This window comes from Maniola jurtina, chromosome 14 (genome assembly GCF_905333055.1).
Source record: "Maniola jurtina chromosome 14, ilManJurt1.1, whole genome shotgun sequence".
Lineage (NCBI taxonomy): Eukaryota > Metazoa > Arthropoda > Insecta > Lepidoptera > Nymphalidae > Maniola > Maniola jurtina.
The window spans coordinates 3,073,920-3,093,396 of record NC_060042.1 but is presented as its reverse complement, the minus strand read 5'-3'; the positions used below and the strand labels follow the sequence as shown (position 1 = coordinate 3,093,396).

Sequence of the window (19,477 nt, the reverse complement as noted above, 5' to 3'; positions counted from 1 at the left end):
ATATACCAATGTACCTGAATGTAATTCTACCTTTTGGCGCCATTCATAATAAGTACTTAAATAAACTCTGATTTTCACAGTACACTGTGAAAGGATCAAGGGACCTTATTCTAGGAAATTATAATTTTAATTAAATACCAGACAAAAGTTTATACTTAAGTACTTGTTCCTAGTTCTGAGCATAATTTCTGACTCACCTGTGCGATGTTTATATTACAATATTCACTTAATTTTTCGCGACTTTCCTTGTCAGAACCGAGATTTTTAATATTGGAAAATATTTCACTTGCTTTCTCCATTCTATTCTTAGGGATTTCGAATCACAGTTTCAAATATTTATAAAGTTTATATAGCTAACCAAGTTTTAAGCCGGTAGGTATCCTTTTTTTATTTTTTTTAAATATAAACAAAGTCGTTCAATCCGTCATCTGATGGTCAATCCGTCAATCCGATTGGCTGTGGCTGCAAGTACCAAAGAGAATATAATCACTACGTTTTAGTACTCTGTGCTGCAAGCCAAACCCGCCAGAGCTACCAGAACTCTACTCTGTCATGTTTGCCGAATGCCGACGCTTGCCGTATGTTGTTTGTCACAAGCATGAAGCACGCTCATAAATTTTATGGGAGTGCGAGGCGTGCTTTTATGGTATACTAGCTGATGCCCGCAGCTTCGCCCGCGTGGATAAAAAAAATTACGCAGTTTAATTACGTAGCAAATCAGTTCAGGAATCTCGGAGATATCGGTGTACATAACTAGGTAAAAAACACAACTCCTCCATTTTTAAAAGGCGGTTAAAAAGTAGCCTATGTTATTCCTTGGCTAATCATCTACTTGTCTTTAAAAGTCCCGTCAAAATAGGTCCAGCCATTCCGAAAATTGGCCCGTTCAAACAGACAGATAAAAATTTAAAAAACGTGTGATTCAGTAATGGTATCGTTCAAATAACCATATGAGTTTAAATGAGGTAGGTAGTTATTTCGAAATACAGACAGACTGAAAAATTCGAAAAATTACTCTGTGGTGCTAACGATGCTTGCTTTATAATATTATGTTGTTTGCCACAAGCATGAAGCGGCTCCGAAATAATGTTTGACTAAAATTGACAGCGACTAGTGACGTCATCACAGTTTGTGTTTAGCGATATAAGGAGTGAGGCGTTACGAAATTTTATAAACTAACTTCGTTGAATTAGTTTATTTCTTCTGCGTACCAATGCTGTACTACGGTTTTTTTAGCTCTATCCTACCAAACAATCGTGTTAAACGTTGTCGACTAGACTAGGTTATTAACAAATACAAATCGTAACGTATTATTTTGGCGGCATTGCTCGAAGTCACAGAAATAGATTTCTTGTGCAATAATCTGCGTGTTTGATGTGTTTTTCATTGAACTTTCGACCTGCGAAAGTGAGTAAAATATGGTCAGTGCAAGTGTTTGAAGATGCTAAACTAAAATTATAATATTTGTGGAACTTGGTGGTGTAACAGTTAAAAGGATGGAGAACCCAACAGTCAGTGAATTGAGGTCAAGGTCCCGATCCAAAACACCCTTCTTACGCTCAAGCTGTGACCGTGAGAGCTGTACAGAGGGTGGGGAACACACCCATCACAAATCTGGTCGAAAAACCCCTCTAAGAAGAAGCACACCCATCAAGTAAGAATTGCGTTCATTTGTTTACGACACATTCTTTAACCGGTACGGCACTAACCATACCTATGTAAACAATATTGATAGAATTCACCTAATGTTACTCTTCATTCTTCTTTATGCAGCAGCTTGAATGGCCTCACAGGTAGATTACTGGTAATGTAGCATTGGTGGAGACTACTATAATTCGGAAGCATAAACTAGCCCAGTATTCTGCCTGGTGTCCTATGGCAATTTTTCAGTACATATTTAAAAAATGCTATATGCTTTTATTCAAAAGTTTTTGACTATCTGATGGAGATGTGTATGCCAAGCTTCTTTAACAACCTAAGACAAGAAATCTGTAGAGAGTATTTAGACTTTACTCAGACTGAAAACAGAGTTAAAACAAGCAGGCATACATAGGCATACTTTGACTGTGCTAAGTCAAAGTATGTTCTATACACTACATTTCAGACTGAGTATTATAGAATTATAGAACTTGCTCAGGCTCTGCCTGTTATTTTTAAATAAGATTTAATAGGTGTATCAGAGGGAACTAATTATGTTTCTTTGCTTTTCAAAAAAGCAGCTTGAAAAACTGTTGATTTTCTTGCGAACAGTTTTGTAGAATGTGCTTTCAGAACTAGTGGTAGACTCATCATGCCTTCTTCAAAACGATGTTTGGCGTTTCTCTATTTAAAGCTGCCTCTTTTAACTTTGAGTAGCAGTGTCCATCCCTTTATATTGTCTTCTTTGGCAACTTTTGGCCTTTAATACTTCCTTTCAAACTAATCTGGGGAATGACAATTGAGCTCTTCTCTGTAAATGTCTAAACAAAGTTAGCTTTCTTCATATTATGATAGTGGGCATGATAACTTATAATGGAAGTTATGTAGAGTAGACTTGTTCTGAGGTAGAGTAGACTAGTTTTGAGGTTATCATAAGTGGCACAAGTTATCCTATATTATAAATATATTTCATTCCAAATATCTTTTTAACCCCCGACCCAAAAAGAGGGGTGTTATAAGTTTGACGTGTGTATCTGTGTATCTGTGTGTCTGTGTATCTGTGTATCTGTGTATCTGTGTATCTGTGTATCTGTCTGTGGCATCGTAGCGCCTAAACGAATGAACCGATTTTAATTTAGTTTTTTTTGTTTGAAAGGTGGCTTGATCGAGAGTGTTCTTAGCTATAATCTAAAAAAATTGGTACAGCCGTTTAAGAGTTATCAGCTCTTTTCTAGTTTTCTTGTAGAAAAGAAGGTTACATAACCGTTAGGTTCATAATATATGTCAATAGACAAATGTCAAGCTGTCAAGATGGACGTTGCCTAAATACATAATTATTTATTTGAAAATGATGTTTTGGAAAACTCAGATACTTTGGATCGTCGGGGGTGTTATAAATTTTTAATTTACACTTGTTTGAAGTAGAGTATGTTATGCATTTCATTTATATTAAGTTAGTAAATACTTACTTACCTCACTACTAAGTGAATTTTATTTATTGACTGTTATTATTTAAGATTTTTAACTAATAAGATAGCTACTTTGTCTTTGTGTTCTATAGGCTATAAATAATATCATGCAGACAAAGTCGCGGGCAAAAGATTGTGTTCAATAAAGTATTTTTATCTAAACTATAGATTCTGTAGTTTACCTTAAAACAGGTTTCTTTCCAAACCTCCTAATAATAAACATTTTTACCATAAACAGAATTTGTGTACTTTGATGTCATGAAGGCCACGTTGTGACTTGTGACATCACCCATCCCATGGCTACTATAGAGTATGACCTTAACACACAAAAACGTTCATAAAAAATGTTTGTGGTTTTCATTCAGTCTACTTATTTGGGTTTTTAAATACCTATACAATGCTATTTGAATTTAACCTGTTAAGTTAGTACTTGCCTTCATTTGGCACTAGGTTAAGCTATGGATCAAGAAAAGAAATACTTATGTATCATAATAAATTACAAGCCTAATCACACTATCACACTAATATTATAAAGGCGAAAGTTTGTATGTGTGTGTGTGTGTGTATGTTTGTTACTCCTTCACGCAAAAACTACTTGATGGATTTGGCTGAAATTCGGAATGGAGATAGATAATATCCTGGATTAGCACATAGGCTACTTTTTATCCCGGAAAACCAACGACTGATCTTTAATTATATTGATGCAAAAGATCACATTGATGTGTGATACATACATGCATACTTGATAGCCTCTGTTACTTCTGGATAAAGTACCATTAGACAATGGTGAGAGAATTATTAAAATTGGTTCAGTAGGTTCAGAGTTTATTGAGTACAAACAAATCTTTCCTTTTTATAATATTTTTTCTGATTGTTTGGGGGTTATGTAGGGCACTTCAGGCCCTGTATTACTTTGCTTGTTGCAGATCTATTGTGGTTTTAGAATAGTTTCTCTTTTTGTGTTTAGATTTGCTTAACCCACAACTTTATTACAGACAAATCGAAAAAATGAAGGCTGCAGAGTCCATCCAAGTGATACCGGAGGATCCGCCGGCGCACCGCACGCGTCAGGCCACCCGCCAGTCTGAGCTCGTCAAGACATCTGATTATTCCTCTGAGGAAAGCCTTGACAGGTTGAAAGGACATCGGAAAGAAATTTATCAGGTAACTACCTATTTTTTGGCATGAATAAGGAAATACTGAAACATTTCTTAAAAATTAAGAGCTTCTTTAATATTGAGTGGCAGTTTTATAGTTAATTATAACATTACTAGATGATGCCCGCGACTTCATCCGCGTGGTGTTGGGGTTTTTAAAATCTTGTGGGAGCTCTTTGATTTTCTGGCATAAAAAGTTGCCTATGTCAAATTCCGGGATGCAAACTACCTCTGTACCAAACTTCATATAAATCGGTTTGGTTTTCCCTTGGTTTTCCAGATTATTATATGATAAAAAGTTGCCTATGTCCTTCCCCAGGATGTAAACTAACTCAGTACCTACTTTCATCAATATCAGTTAAACTGTTGGGCCGTGAAATGCTAGCAGAAAGACAGATAGACAGACACACTTTCGCATTTACCTCAAGACAGATGATACAACCAGTTACATCTGTTTATCACCTGTTAATCATGTAATACGTCTATAGATCAACATTTTGATGGGTTGGTATTTTGCACCTGTTTGAGTTGGTGTGGCCTTGTTGCAAAGGAAAGGCATTATGAACCAGTGGAAGATGCATTTGACGAATCAAAGGACCTACTAGTAAACGTTTATTTGATAAAAATCTTTCTATTTCATTATCATTAACATCTGATTATATTCGACTAGCTGATGCTCGCGTGGATATTAAGATGGAAGCGGGCTAGCCTGGCAGGGGTATGCCAGTTTTTATTAAACCCACACTCCTTTGAGTTCTACACAGCATTGTTCAGGAATGCTAAATCGCTTGGCGGCTTTGCCACTTGGGTGGTAACTAGCCACGACCGAAGCCTCCCACCAGATTATCAGTTGACTGAATGCAGCTTCAAGTCCTCTGCAAACTTGACGATAAAGACCGTGTATGGCCAGCTACGACACCTGTGTAGTTGTAAACAATCGAATATTGAAGCCACATCGCTGGATGTCGGTCACGCTCCACTCAAGGTCAATGTCGCGTCGCGCGCGTAGGCGCAAGGATACACATTTGCATGATGTATTCTAGTACGAGTGAATACTAGTAGTGGAAATTATACGACAGCTGCACTTTACCGCATACCATTGTAATTTATTTAATCGTAGCTTTTTTTGCCGTCATTCGCAATGTTTCGGCTGGTTTTAAAATTGTAATCCATACAAAATATTATATTAAATGCGATAGTGTGTCCAAGGTACTGTCTGTCCAAGGTAAAAGCGTTTCACGGCCCATCCGTTTAATCGATTATAATGAAATTTCGTACTGAGATAGTTTGCATCCCGATTCCCGGGGAAGGACGTATGCTTAGACATACTTTTCGTCCCGGAAAATCAAAGAGTGCCCATGGGATATAAAAAATCTAAATCCATGTGAATGAAGTCGCGGACAATCATCTATTTTATACAGAGATAACTTTATCCTGGAGGCGGGCATAGGTTGCTTTTTATCCCGGAAAATCACAGCTCCCACGGGATTTAAAAAAAACCCCACGGGGACGAAGTCGCGGGCATCACCTAGTCTTCTCTACTATGCTAGAAAAAGAACTCATGGACTTTATCAAGACGTATCAACGCCCAATCCAAATCCAAACTCTTGAAATATTGCACAGAGGTTCCCTTTACAGTGTAGATAAGGAATAAGGCTAGATTTTTTGAATTCTCACGGAATAGGTAATAAAGAGGAATATTTTCACCAAGTGAAGCCGCGATTTATTTATTAATTACAATCAGAAACATGCTATTTGATTTATTTTTATAGATTGCCTTATATTTTAAATTTTCATGCAAACTTAATCATTAGGGTGACCAAGCTTTTTGAATTTTCCGGAAAGTTCCGCTTTTCTACAAACACCGTGACATTATGCCAAGAGCGTCTGATTTCCATGTCACACTTAGATTATATATATTTTTTTTCTTGCCTATAGGAATTTGTAAATAGTTTAAAAAGTATTAGTATACTGGACATACCTAAAACTAGAAAAAGTAAACATCAGTTCCTAAATAGTTAAGGACGTTGTTAATTGTTATCTTATCGCTTAAGTAGGTACTTATATTACAAGGTGATAAGATTTATGCGCATCTGTACAACAGATAGATTAAATATATCATTGCCCATATTCTAAATGCGAAAATGTGTTTGTTTGCTGGTTTGTCCTGCAATCACGCAACGGAGCAAAACGGATCGACGCGATTTTTTTTGCATGCATATAGCTAAAGGCCTGGAGAGTGACATAAGCTACTTTTTGCCCCAGAAAATGAAACATTTTTCATGAGATTAAAAAAAATATCCACGCAGATGAAGTCATCAGCTGGTTGTAAATATGTAATTTATTCAATTCTTAAAATTTTTAATTTTAAAAAGTGTAATGTAAAGTGTTATGATAAAAGTTATCGTACTTATTTATGTCACATAAAAATACGTGATATCCTTTTTTGTTGATACCTGAGTAACTTAACTCCATATTGATGCTATATTCTGTTGCAAAAATACAGGACTAACATAAGTTTCATGTATTTCATTATGGGAATAATACAGAATATCACATTATTTTTAGTCTACATGATATTTAGTTTAGTTCTTTGTGTAAAACTAATTGAGCACTCAGTTTCAATCATTCTAAAATAATCATTAACTTATCTTACTTAATTTTGATATAAACCAGACACCAATCACGTAAGAAGCATAGACCAAATAAGCACTCCCAGTACATTCAACTTTAAACCGCCAGCGTCCTATCCTAATTGAATAACAATTATACTGTACCATAAATAACAATCACTCTTAACCGACGCCCACTCTTAATAGACGCTTTCCTTTTCAACCAGCGACTCTTATTACATCAGTCCCCTTCGAGAGTATATTTTGAATGCGTACGCTATGAACACAAGAGTAAATTAAAAATTTATAACACCCCCGACAAGTGAAGGTTACAGTAACTAGAAAAGAGCTGATAATTTTCAAACGGCTGAACTGATTTTCTTGGATTATAGCTAAGCACACTCTCGATCAAGCTCCACCTTTCAACCAAAAAGAACTAAATTAAAATCGGTTCATTCGTTTAGGACCTACGATGTCACAGACAGATACACAGATACACACGTCAAACTTATAACACCCCTCTTTTTAGGTCGAGGGTTAAAAATAAAGTAAAGCAATTTCTAGAAAAATAAAATTCATTGTGAAAACCCTGTTTTTTTTTTTCAGTTCAATGTCGATAGATTTCAGTGTTCTTACACTGGTCATGTTTAATCAAGACACCAGTGAAATTACGTATAACACGCTAAGTTAATTAATTAATAAAAAATATTAATCTTTTTATTTTAGGAAAATACACTAAAGACTAGACAGTGAGGAGGCTCACCGTTAATGAACAGTAAATCGCTCAAGAGTCCGCGCCGATTCAGCGCTCTCTGCTAACATATCTATGCAATTCATTTTTCCGTTTGCGTAAGATTTGTACCTGGACTAAAGTTTTCCAACAGAGATGTGTGTGTTAAACCTAATTAAACCCGGAATTTTTGATTTTCTTAACTCTCATCTTAACTGTGCTGGAAAAAGTGGTCAATCAAAATCTTTGCGTTCAATGTTTAGCTTAGCTGTCCTACACACCTTTCAATATGGATGGCACGAACACTCTGGCACAGATTTCAACAAATCAACGTCGAAGGAGATCTCATAGAAAAGAACCGCCTTATGCGAAGGCGTTTTTTTTATGAAATCTCCTTTAAAGACGGCTGCCTGAAACACTGTGAGTTCTGGTTCTTTCATGTAAGTTCTATTTACTCGACTTCGATTTTAAAGCATTTTTTTAAAGTAAGTGATCATATTTACTTACAGTTCTGATTAATATAGTTAACTGTTAATTTATTTATGGCGGACGTCCGGTGCTTAGTCCCCATCAAGTGCAAACTTCCACACTATAGTCACAGCACAGCTCACGTGAACTAATAGTATTATTGGTTTCAACAGGAAAGCAACATTATGCATAATATAATTTGTGGTTGTATGAGTTATCGTGTAACTATAACTGTATAAGCTAGATACATACCAACCAACATGATAAAAATCGTTTGGCATGATCCACTACCCAAAATTTTTTTTTATTTCTCAAGCCGTCTGATCTGTAGACTGTGGTAAAGGCTATATGTAACTTCCGATCCTTTTGCTTAAATTTATTTTAACTTAACTGTATAATGTCAAATTGCTTCGAACAAATTAATTAGTACGTCTTCCCTTTGAAGTTCTTGTTACCAATGACATAAAGAAATCTGTTCATGTGTTAAGCAGCATCCATATATTTAAGGCATCTGGCTTTTAACAGACTGCACAACTTGACACAACTAAAGTAAAGTGTCCAGGAATAATGGTTTTAGGCTTTAAGCTAGCGATATTGTCACATGAATACCTTCTCCAGAAAATTTCATTATCTCTTTTAAAGAACTCAACTAATATGATTTGTTAGCTATGCCAGAGTGATCTAGGCATATGCTTTGAGTATTTATAGTTGGATATCGACGTGATTACGGTTATTTGAGTTTGAAAAAATCAATGTTTTGATAATTCTAATTTAAACTTTTCAGATTCTACCCAAAATTCAAGCCCATATACAAAATCACGAAAAACTAGATGATTTAAAGAAATCTGATCAACTAACTGCCATTGTAATCTAACCTTTACAGGAAAACACTAGTCACTAAGGACCATAATTATGAGGAAAACGTAGTAAATCCAAATATAACTGAAAACGAACTCCCGCGTCGGTTTATTTTTAAATTAGCCGCCCAACACATATGGGCATTATTATTTCTACCCATCTGGGTTGAAACAGTCGCGTACGTTGCTAAGATTCGACTTTTGAGTTGGATTCGTTCTGAATACCTAATTCACGGAATACGATTTGGGATTCAGTCTTGACCTAGTTTATCGGTGTTTTATTTAGACACGGACACGGCCATGTGAGGTAGGTACGTCTTATTATTAAATTGCCATGGTGATGAGTGAAAGAGCCCGCACTGCGATATCGATAAAATGTTTGTTTTACCCGAAGGGCGAGATGATTAGCCGGCTGTGCAAGGTCAGTTGAGTGTTGATAAGAGGTGAATCACCATTCGTCAGTAAATCGTTTGCAATCAGTACTTATTGAACTGTGCAGTTGTTTATAAATACGACTAGTTAGCATGACCCCTTCATCAGAGTATCCAAAAATGAAATTAGTCTCAAAGAGTTGAATCTTAAAAGTATTTCTTTTGTTTTAGATTATTTTTATTCAGTGTTTCAAAGTGAGTTATTGATAATATTTTAATATTCACCCTGAAAAATAACTCATTCAAAATTGTGTAGACTAACTTTTATAATGGTACCGATTCTGTTATCTTTTTCTAAACTATATAGAGTATCTGCATCTTTTTCTTTTTAATATTGCTGAAAAAGGGCAGAACATGAATTTTACATTTAAAGATTACATTTTAGTACAGTCTACTTTAAACAATAGGCTCGCGATTGGCAGCTAACGTTACGAGGTTTGACAGCTCTAAATTAAATTTTAAACAGTCAAACTGTATCTGTCGTTTTCATATTACATTAGTAAGAAGAGGATGCGAATACTCTAAAAAGTTGTGCTCAGAATCAGTACCAATGAAGCTCTTATTTGATCGTATATAAAATAAATTGTTACAATTCTGTTATGCAGTCCCCAAACTAAATTGACGGCTCTAAAATAGTACTATCCTTTTCCTGAAAAGGCATTAACTTGGTTGGTATGGTTAAAGATTGTGTACAATAAAACAGAATTATCTAGCAACAATCTAACTAATCTTAAGTACTCAAACGAATGCTGTTTAAGAAATTCTGGAAAGAAACATGTAGTTTTAGCTATGTTACTTTAGTTTAAGTTTGATTAACAGTTCACAGCTTTTTATAAAGAAATACCTTAACGCGGCGGTCTCCGTTTTCGTCGATACTAAAGTTTACTAAAATGGAATTAAGTTAGGAACGCATGGATCGAAAAATTTGAAATTAATATATAATATTTTTCATTATATCCCCTTGGATTTGGTCCGATTAAAACATGATTGGACAAACTTTCCTCGATAGAAAAAAAATCAGAAGTTTGGTCTAAAACCTTAGACTTTTGGGTTTTTCTCTTTAATGACAAAGCTCTTAAAGACGTAACTTTCACCATAGGTGTAAAACAATCAAATAAATAATTCGGTCCGATCATTTCACAGTAAGTGCTATATTTCAAATTATATTCTAAATTATTTGATTTCACGCTTCCTCGCTTATTCTCTTCAAATCGCGTACAGAGCGAGTACAAAGAATTTTCGACCCTATTGTTGAGTCTTATGGGCCGTAATTACGTTATCTTGTCAGTCATACCCGTCGCCTCAGCGCGGCAGGACCTGTTTCGGGTTTCATAAGCATTTTGTCATACTGTAATTGTACAGAATGCCATAGAGTAGTAAATTCAGTACTATGTTATAAAGTATTTTTATTTAGGATTTTTCTAGATTTTAAGATAAGTTTATATTGTGCATTTATTACATTAAAAAAGTAATTATTTTAAAAAGAATGCAGTAAACAGTACATTGCAGTGTAGTGAAGCTAATATTAGGTCATTATAGACCAGGACTTATAATTTGAAAATAAAAATTAATTAATCTGAGTGCTCTATCCCGGTAGCTCAAAGATCAAAAACCAAACTTGTAAAATGCATAAGTATTAGAAGATAAGATGGAAAAAAAACTTTATTGATATCAATTTAAAGGTTTTTAGGGGAAAGTACTAATTATTATGAAAATAGGATGAGAGGAGACCGCGTATAAGCAAGCGTAGTGTAGGACGTCCTCCAGCACGATGGACTGATGATATAAAGCGGCTGGCGCTCTTTAGGGAAGGCCCATGTCCAACAGTGGACATCCACGGGCTCTAATGATGATGATGATGATCATGATTATTATGAAAATGACATCCACTTTCAAGTCCGAGATGTTTATCCAAGGTGTTATAATTTTTAGTTTCTTCACTTGCTATGCAATGATATCATTTATTAGGGTTCCGTACCTCAAAAAGAAAAGCGGAACGCTTATAGGATCAATTTGCTGTCTGTTTGTCTGTCTATCTAACTGTATGTCTGTCTATCTGTCCGCCTGTCAGTCTGTTTTGTCCGTGTGTGTTGTGTCTGTCAGGAAAACCTATAGGGTACTTCCCGTTGACCTAGAATCATGAAATTTGGCAAAAACCATGAATTTATGGGTTCATTAAAAAACAATGTGTTTCAATTTTCAAAGTAAGATAACTATACCAAGTGGGGTATCATATAAAAGGGTTTTACCTGAACATTCTAAAACTGATTTTAATTTATTTTTAAGCATAATAGTTTTTGATTTATCTTGCAAAATGTCGGAAAAATACCTGAGTACGGATACGGAAACTTGGTGCGCGAGTCTGACTCGCACTTGGCTGGTTTTTTTATGTATATACGTCACTAAGTAGTCAATAATAAGTTTGACTAAAAATTGCAGTGTCATAAATGTTTTATAGATCAAAAAATAATCATACTATTAAATATTCCTTCAACTTAGACCTTATTGTCACAGCTTAAAAGTTGAAAATGTGCAAAACAAAATTTCATACGTACTTAATACTTTTTCTCATAAAACTAGTTCAATTTACAAGAAATGAAAGATCCTATTGTGTTTGCCTTTGTCAATACAAAGGATCTTTGTGGCTTTTGTGTTCTCACTCACGTATACTAACATTAAAATATCGATGTTAAAATATTCGTTGTAAAACTTACCTTATGCAGTTATTCTTAAAGTATACATTAAATTGTTATTAGGACGAGAGTTGCTTCGTTTTGGAATGCCAAATCAGTGTATCAATTTTTCTTGTTTTGAATCGAAAGGTAAGAACAGTAATAAAATGTAACTACTGAAATCGTTTGTTCGTAGCTTTTATAGGTTCGTGAGAAGTAGTATTGTTGTATGATAATTTGGTCAATTTACAGATCAAATTTCTCAAAATCCTGTCTTAGTGCGGGTCTACGTTATATAGAGAACCAACTGCACCTTTTCAAACTTCAAAATCCCATCAGGACCAGTCCTGGCACAATTGTTAGTTAGTGGTAGTACCTTTTCACCCCCACTTTTTTTCATATTACATCCGTTAGGTCAATTTTTTTCGTATAAAATGTAGCCTATGTTACCCGGATTTACACCTCATTCATCAAAATCAGCCCAGTAGTTTCGGCGCTACGGTGGAACACACAGAATCTGGATACAAACACACACACATACATATACAGACTGCTAAAATCATAACTCTTCCTTTAGGCTTTGCCGCAATGGGGTAAAAAAACAGGCTGAATTGAGAACCACCTTCTTTTTGGAAGTTGGTTAAAAATTAAAAAAGGAGCAAGCAACAGACCATTTAGACTATTTACTTTTCCAGACGTTTTAGATACTATCTCATTCAGCGTTTATGTCATCCAACTATGTAATTTGACGTCTGGCTAATGAGGTGTTCTAATCATACAGACTATTCACAATTCCAGACGTTTTGCTACTTGTGCATTCTGTTTTTATGGCGTACAGCTAAGTTGACTCTCTGCTGACTGGGTAATCTGCTTTGATGTCATCTAGCTGAATTGTCTATTGGCTTACTAGGCACTTTGCTTTCATGTCAGTCAACGTAAAATTGTCTTTTAGCGAAAAGGTAATGACCTCTTTTTCTGGATGCCTAATGATAGGCATCCAGAAAAAGAGCTCAGCTTCTGAATTAGAGAAAATAATTACTACAAATTTAAAATTTGAATCAATGGCCCGAATCTGAATATAACAAAAAAGCTATAAAATATTTTAATCTCTGTCTTGACTTTGTTCAGTATCATATAAAAACATTTCTCCAGCGCTTTGACTTTGAACCTTAACGTAAACAGTTAAGTTAGCGTATTGAATGTGTACATACCTACTTATGCTCTTTTGGAATATTTCACCTAATTAGTTAACTTTTATGGCTATTAGCTCCGAGCGGGCCGGTTTGACTGTAACCATATTGAATAAACAAAAACAAGGATTATAAACAAAACAGCTTTTTATACAACACGAAATATATTATAATGTTATCCTGTTATGGCTGCAGGTGCATATAATCTCTTTCAGGTGTTTTTGCACGCCTAGCGCGTGTGATATTTTTTTACTGTAAACGTTTTGATAATATGAAAAAATAGGATTTTACGATCTCGGTAATTAGTGAAATGCAATAAATAGTTACTTGTGTAATGTCCGTGCTAACTATATTTTCATTGAATTTCAGTTGAGTGTAATTTCTATAATCTCAGCATCTATAATAGCAATAAGATATAGAAAATATAAGATTTACCTATAAATGTAAGTAATTAGGAATGACAGTATTATCATTATCAATAAGTGAAAATTTCAGAAACTTGGACTTGTCCATGCTATAATCTTTTATCCATGTGAAGTATCTTCTTTCAAGGCCAAATGTAATGGTCACCACAGTAATGACCAAAACTGGCAGATAGGGGTTTATAATGAGAACGTTAACGTAAAATAGACCTTAACCGCCTTGTTTTATAGCTCAAATTAATCCATTCATGTATAGCCAGTCAGACAGAACCAGAAATTAAAATCGGTGTAATTGAATTTAGGACCTTAAGTCAAGGTTATTTAGGCCCATTTTAATTTAATGTTACTGTGTGTGTGTGATCTCATTCTATGAAAGTTGGTGAAATGTTAAATCTCCTACTATAATAAGCATACAGGTTGAAAAAGACACCTATTAGCATGATTGTAAATAGATCTCATTCATTATTTCTCGTTGTTGACAAAACAATAAAAGTACATTATAATATTGTTGTTTTTTTTATCAGTGACTGTTTACTAACTAATGATAGTAACTTGGCAACAGTGTGCATTAAAATCCATACTAATATTATAAATGCGAAAGTGTGTCTGTCTGTCTGCTACGTTTTCACGGCCCAACCACTGAACCGATTTTAATGAAATTTGGTACAGACTTGGGATACATCCCGGAGAAGGACATAGGCTACTTTTTATCCCGGAAAAATGAAGAGTTCCTACGGGATTAAAAAAAACCGAAATCAACGCAGGCGAAGCCGCAGGGATCCTCTAGTAGTATATAAAACAATATTTAACTTGTACACATATTTTTTATAGATACGCAATGTTATATATTAGAATAAAGTAACCCAGCGAAGTCGAATGTAATCGATTCTGATGATACCTACAGATTAATTTTTTTAAATAAATTTTTTAATTATTTCATAATAAATATTTTTTATCACTATAACTTTGAATTTTAAACTTATACATAACTTGACTTTTTACTCCATCGTAAACACTGAAGTGGGGTGACGTAATGATTAAATGCAGGAGCGATGTGAAAATAATAATCTACACTGTGGCGATGCGCAACCGGTTCAGGGGCGTCTAAGAGAGATGCCGATACAATGTGTATCGCCATCTCTAGATTTGAAATTATACCTGGAATATACCGTCCCCTTAAGTAAAGCCCTTCACACGATCTCGTAAGATTTATAAGCCGATAAGGGTGACGTTATCTTCATTGTATTCAAATTTCAAACTGATACCGCTTTGTACTGAAACGTTTCTTGGCGTACTCTATACAGGTCACCGAACTAACTTCCTACTTCTTTATGTTTACCCATTTTATTTTTATTCTGTTAGAAGATGCCCTCAACTTCGTTGGCGTCGATTGAGGTTTTATAAAAAATCCGTGAATTAAAACTCTTTATTTTATATGTATAGAATAAAAGTAGCCTGTGTCTCCCGGTCTTTAACTATATTCATGCAAAAAATCACGTCGATTCGTTGCTCCGTTGCGGTGTCATTAAAGGTTAGACCAACAAACAAACTCACTTTCACACTATCACACTATTATCACACTCACAATATTACTTACTAGCATATTCGTCTTATCTGCTACTCTTCAAAACATTGAGGAAATTGATAATTTTTTCAATCGCGTATGACTAAAATTGGCAATGAAAACGTCACATTTTAATTATTTGATTATTATTTTCAGTTAATTTAAAATGTTATCTGCCAAGTAATATGTCTGTTCGTACTCATGCTCATTTACCTACTCGGTTTTTAATTAAAGTTATGATAAAACGTAATTAGCTCACGCTCATAGGGTAACTATAAACTTTTCCTTGTACTTGTGTTACAGTCAGACACATGGTCGGTCAGTCTTGAAAAATAGGCATTTATTTCTATTAAAACAAAAATTTTAAATTCGAAACATTTTTATTTAATTAAACTTTTACAAGTTCTTTTGTATCATCGAGTGCATCTACCAATGGTTCGGAATGCCTTTCCTACCGAGAACAACCAGCAAGAAACTCGGCGGTTGCTCTCAATGATAGAAAAATATTGGTTAATCTCAAAAAATACAGGGCAGAAATATTACTAAAAAGACGCAGTTGTAATGTAATAACTGTAAACTTAATAATTTACTTATTTATTTATTAAGTAGCAAAATGGCTAGGTTGTCAGAAAACCCAATAAAATACAAACATAACATTTCGACCTATTCCTTCTCACGTAAAATATGCACGTTATAAATCTATACTAATAAATAAAATTGGAGTGTCTGTCTGTAATTTAGAAATAACTACCGCATATTAAGGTCATATGGTTATTTGAAAGATACTATAACTGAATCACACGTTTTTAAAATTTTTGTCTGTCTGTCTGTCTGTCTGTCTGTTTGAAAAGGCTAATCTTGGGAACGGCTGAACCGATTTTGACGGGATTTTCACAGACAAGTAGAGAATTGACCAGGGAGTAACATAGGCTACTTTTTTAACCGACTTTCAAAAAGGGAGTTGTGTTTTTCTACCTATGTACACCGAAATCTCCGAGATTTCTGAACCGATTTGCGTCATTTCTTTTTTAATCGATAGAGGAACTTTGCGACAGTGTTTCATAAAAAGTTTGGAGTCCAACTCCTCAATCCTGATGCTGCAGGGGATCTGACCAATCCACGCTGGCGAAGCTGCGGGCATCAGCTAGTTATACATATACTATAGACACGTGCGTATGAACTCAAATTTGGTGATTCGAATCAATGTCATACTTTAACTGAACAAACTGTATTCGTTAATGGCCTGTTTCACAACTTCCAAATTTTATGTATATAATGAATAAAGACGTTATGACAGTTTTTGAATACAAATCCCAATAGGGAATCTGTCAAAATGTCTTTACCCGTTGGATAAAGTTTATCTGGTGTTTGTGAAACAGGCGCTTAGTATTTGAACTTTAAGTACAAGTTAGGCAAATAACACTTCGCGTTGTGAAGACAAACACTGTCATGTGTGTGCTACCTAACCCTTAAAAGTATTTTTTGTTATTTAAAACAAGAAATCAATGTTGTTGCATTCCACTATGTTAGTTAGATTGATATGTACAATTGTAATTTAGGTTACGATGGGGCTGGCGTGTCCGTGTCGGACGAAAGTCCCAAAAAAATTAAGATTAAAAAAAATCAATGTAACACAGTTTTTACTTTCACAGGAGACAGGGACCTCTCATAGGTATATTTGTTAAATGATTGAAGATTAATGAACGAAAACAGGACATATCCGGTGTTTTACAAAATTGATGGTCTCCCTACTGCTGACTCATTGTTCTCACTATGTTCGTAATAGCGATGCAAGCATTGCCTTTACATAAGTTTACGCTTACAAATCTTATAGCTGCCCTGATGACATCATGACAATGACTCTGGCACATTTTTTGTTCATACACTTTTTACTTGACGATTGAATTCTTGGTGTACTGTGTAACTACTTTTTGCTGAAAGCTCGATTGAAGCTATTCTATTTCTAAGGCAATCGTTCCACGATGAATGCGTGAGAATGCAAAGAGGGTTGGAAAACTAAAACCTACTAATAGGTACATGAGCTTAAATTCATTGAACCCTGTGCTAGAAAATCTTCAGAGCTAAAGATCTGTATGGAAGCGATGCGATCGCATATTTTTTTATTTGCTCAAATAGGGTACAAAAGATGGTCACATTTCCAATGACAATTTGTCAATATATATGATGATTTTAATCCAGATGCTTTTGTCCACAGAACGAGATAAACACTCAATATGAGCGAGTATCGACAAGCACCAGTTCACAACGTTACAGCACAAGCAGCACGCTCGCCGACCTCCCGTTTAGCCCCATACAGACGAACACGTCACATAATGTGACGCAAGACAGGTAGGTCTTTATCCCTGTATAGGCTATATGCTGCTTTAAGCCCTGCATGGTAATAGAAAAAAAACAGCACATGATTTTAACAGTGACGTAAAACGGATCAATTATACGTAGATTACGACTATGTTACGGCATGACTAATATGGCATTCTTAATAATTTCAGTCATAATAAACAAGGTAAAGACAATCATTAATCAATTCCTTATAAGAGTACATTACGAAGATTTTGATTTTATTGTATCGCGAGGTGTGAAAAGTAGAGTATTGAATGTATTTTTGTCTTGGGCGCCCCTATACCTCGCGCTTCACTCAGGATTCTAGATAGGTACAACACCTTCGCCACGCCCGGGTGATACTCCCGATTTATCCCGGCACCCGTAACGTAAGACATCGCACTACCGCCATGTTGAATAATCTACTAATTATCCGCATCCTGAATAGTCCCATATCGTAGTTTTAGGGCAACACAGCAGGTGGGACCCGGGTCCACTATTTGCAAGTACATAAAACAAGCGATTAACTTATGTTGAGGATAAAAAAGCATCGAGCGTGCGTATTCAATACCTACGTACGACAAAGTTGTTCGTATGCGTGTGATACAAATTCGTATCCAAAGTGCGCTCGGCCTCGTACGTGAAAGAAACTCGCGCGCAGATAAGTTTAAAATTGTAACGCTATCTATGCGGTGTAAATTTGGCAAATATCCAACTTTTTGTTGCACTTTATAAATTATCTTCTTTGTTAGGTGTTAGACTAAATACATACTATTCTATTAGTAATATCCATTCGCAAAGCAAACTACAATGAAAAATCCGTTGAACAAGTAAGTGTCTGCACCTTTCTGTGATTGACATAAACATACATAAATAATTAAACAATCATTTGGGATCCGCGTCCATTTTATTGCCCTTTAATAGCTAATTTTACTGTTGCTAAAGGTCATTAGTTACTGAGAGATGTTTTTATATAGTGTATGTTAGCACTTTACTATTGTCACACTTGGTGTAGTGACTACTCAGGCTACATGGCATCCTATCAAACGGAAAATTGAATCCACCCCCGGCCAAAGCCTGAACAAACTTTTCTTTCATGCACCTTTTTAGGGTTCCGTACCCGAAGGGCCGAACAGGACCCTATCACTAAGCCTCCGCTGTCCATCCGTCTGTCTGTCAGCGGGCTGTATCTCGTAAACCGTAATAGGTAGAGAGTTGCAATGTTATTGTTATGTAAAAAAATGTTATTTCTTGTACGGTGGTGCGGAACCCATCGCGTGCGAGTCCAACTCGCATTTGACCGATTTTTATTGCATGATATACTCCTCTTTCCTCCTGCTTTCAAAAGCAATTACTCCCTCAAGTTTGAAGATTATGACCCTCCGATATCCCCTACGATAATTAATTATTATTAATACACTTTCCACGATGTTCCTCCTTTTCTTCTTTTCAAAATCATAAACTAAATGCCTCCCTAGTTCAAAGTAATCGTTAATAGGAAGTGATTCAGAGTCTCGATAGCTCAACGGTTGAGGAGATGACTGAATTCCGAAAGGTCGGCGGTTCAAATCCCACCCGTTGCACTATTGTCGTACCCACTCCTGGCCTTACGTTTTGAAAAAAAAAAATCTTTGTTTACCAGGTCAACCCGCTACAGTAGTCCGGCTCACAGCGCATGTTCGACGGACAGCTCGTTCGCGGAACAGGCGTTGGCTGATACGAGCATCCTCCTGGAGCGCGAGCCCACTTTAGAACACCTGCCGTTCCGCCTCTACAAGATGGCAGGAGAATACTGGAAGTAAGTACTTTATGTCTACTTACCAACACCATCATGGATACCGTTCAGATGCAAGCTGAACATTGACCAGCCTTTTAAACATGCCTGTCAAGCACTTGGCGTTATGCAGAGTATGCATGGTGATAGCTC

General features: G+C 35.6%; 2 protein-coding genes across 3 annotated transcripts in view; one reads left to right on the top strand and one right to left on the bottom strand.

Moving 5' to 3' along the window:
- Positions 1-19,477, bottom strand: part of LOC123871877 (Fanconi anemia group I protein homolog) — a 37,862-nt gene that overhangs the window by 16,583 nt on the left and 1,802 nt on the right. The window contains exon 3 of one of the 2 annotated variants that reach the window (XM_045915888.1): positions 198-304. In XM_045915888.1, the coding sequence (XP_045771844.1) occupies positions 198-299 (102 nt within the window). In that variant the 5' untranslated portion in view covers positions 300-304. Of the gene's footprint in view, positions 1-197; positions 441-19,477 lie in introns of those variants that run through there. The other variant, XM_045915887.1, reaches the window with a different exon arrangement.
- The window catches only part of LOC123871884, a 33,670-nt gene continuing 15,295 nt past the window's right edge, over positions 1,103-19,477 (top strand). The window contains exons 1-4 of the mRNA XM_045915914.1: positions 1,103-1,654; positions 4,103-4,271; positions 17,426-17,559; positions 19,193-19,348. Coding sequence (XP_045771870.1) covers positions 1,497-1,654; positions 4,103-4,271; positions 17,426-17,559; positions 19,193-19,348 — 617 coding nt within the window. The 5' untranslated portion in view covers positions 1,103-1,496. The remainder of the gene's footprint in view (positions 1,655-4,102; positions 4,272-17,425; positions 17,560-19,192; positions 19,349-19,477) is intronic.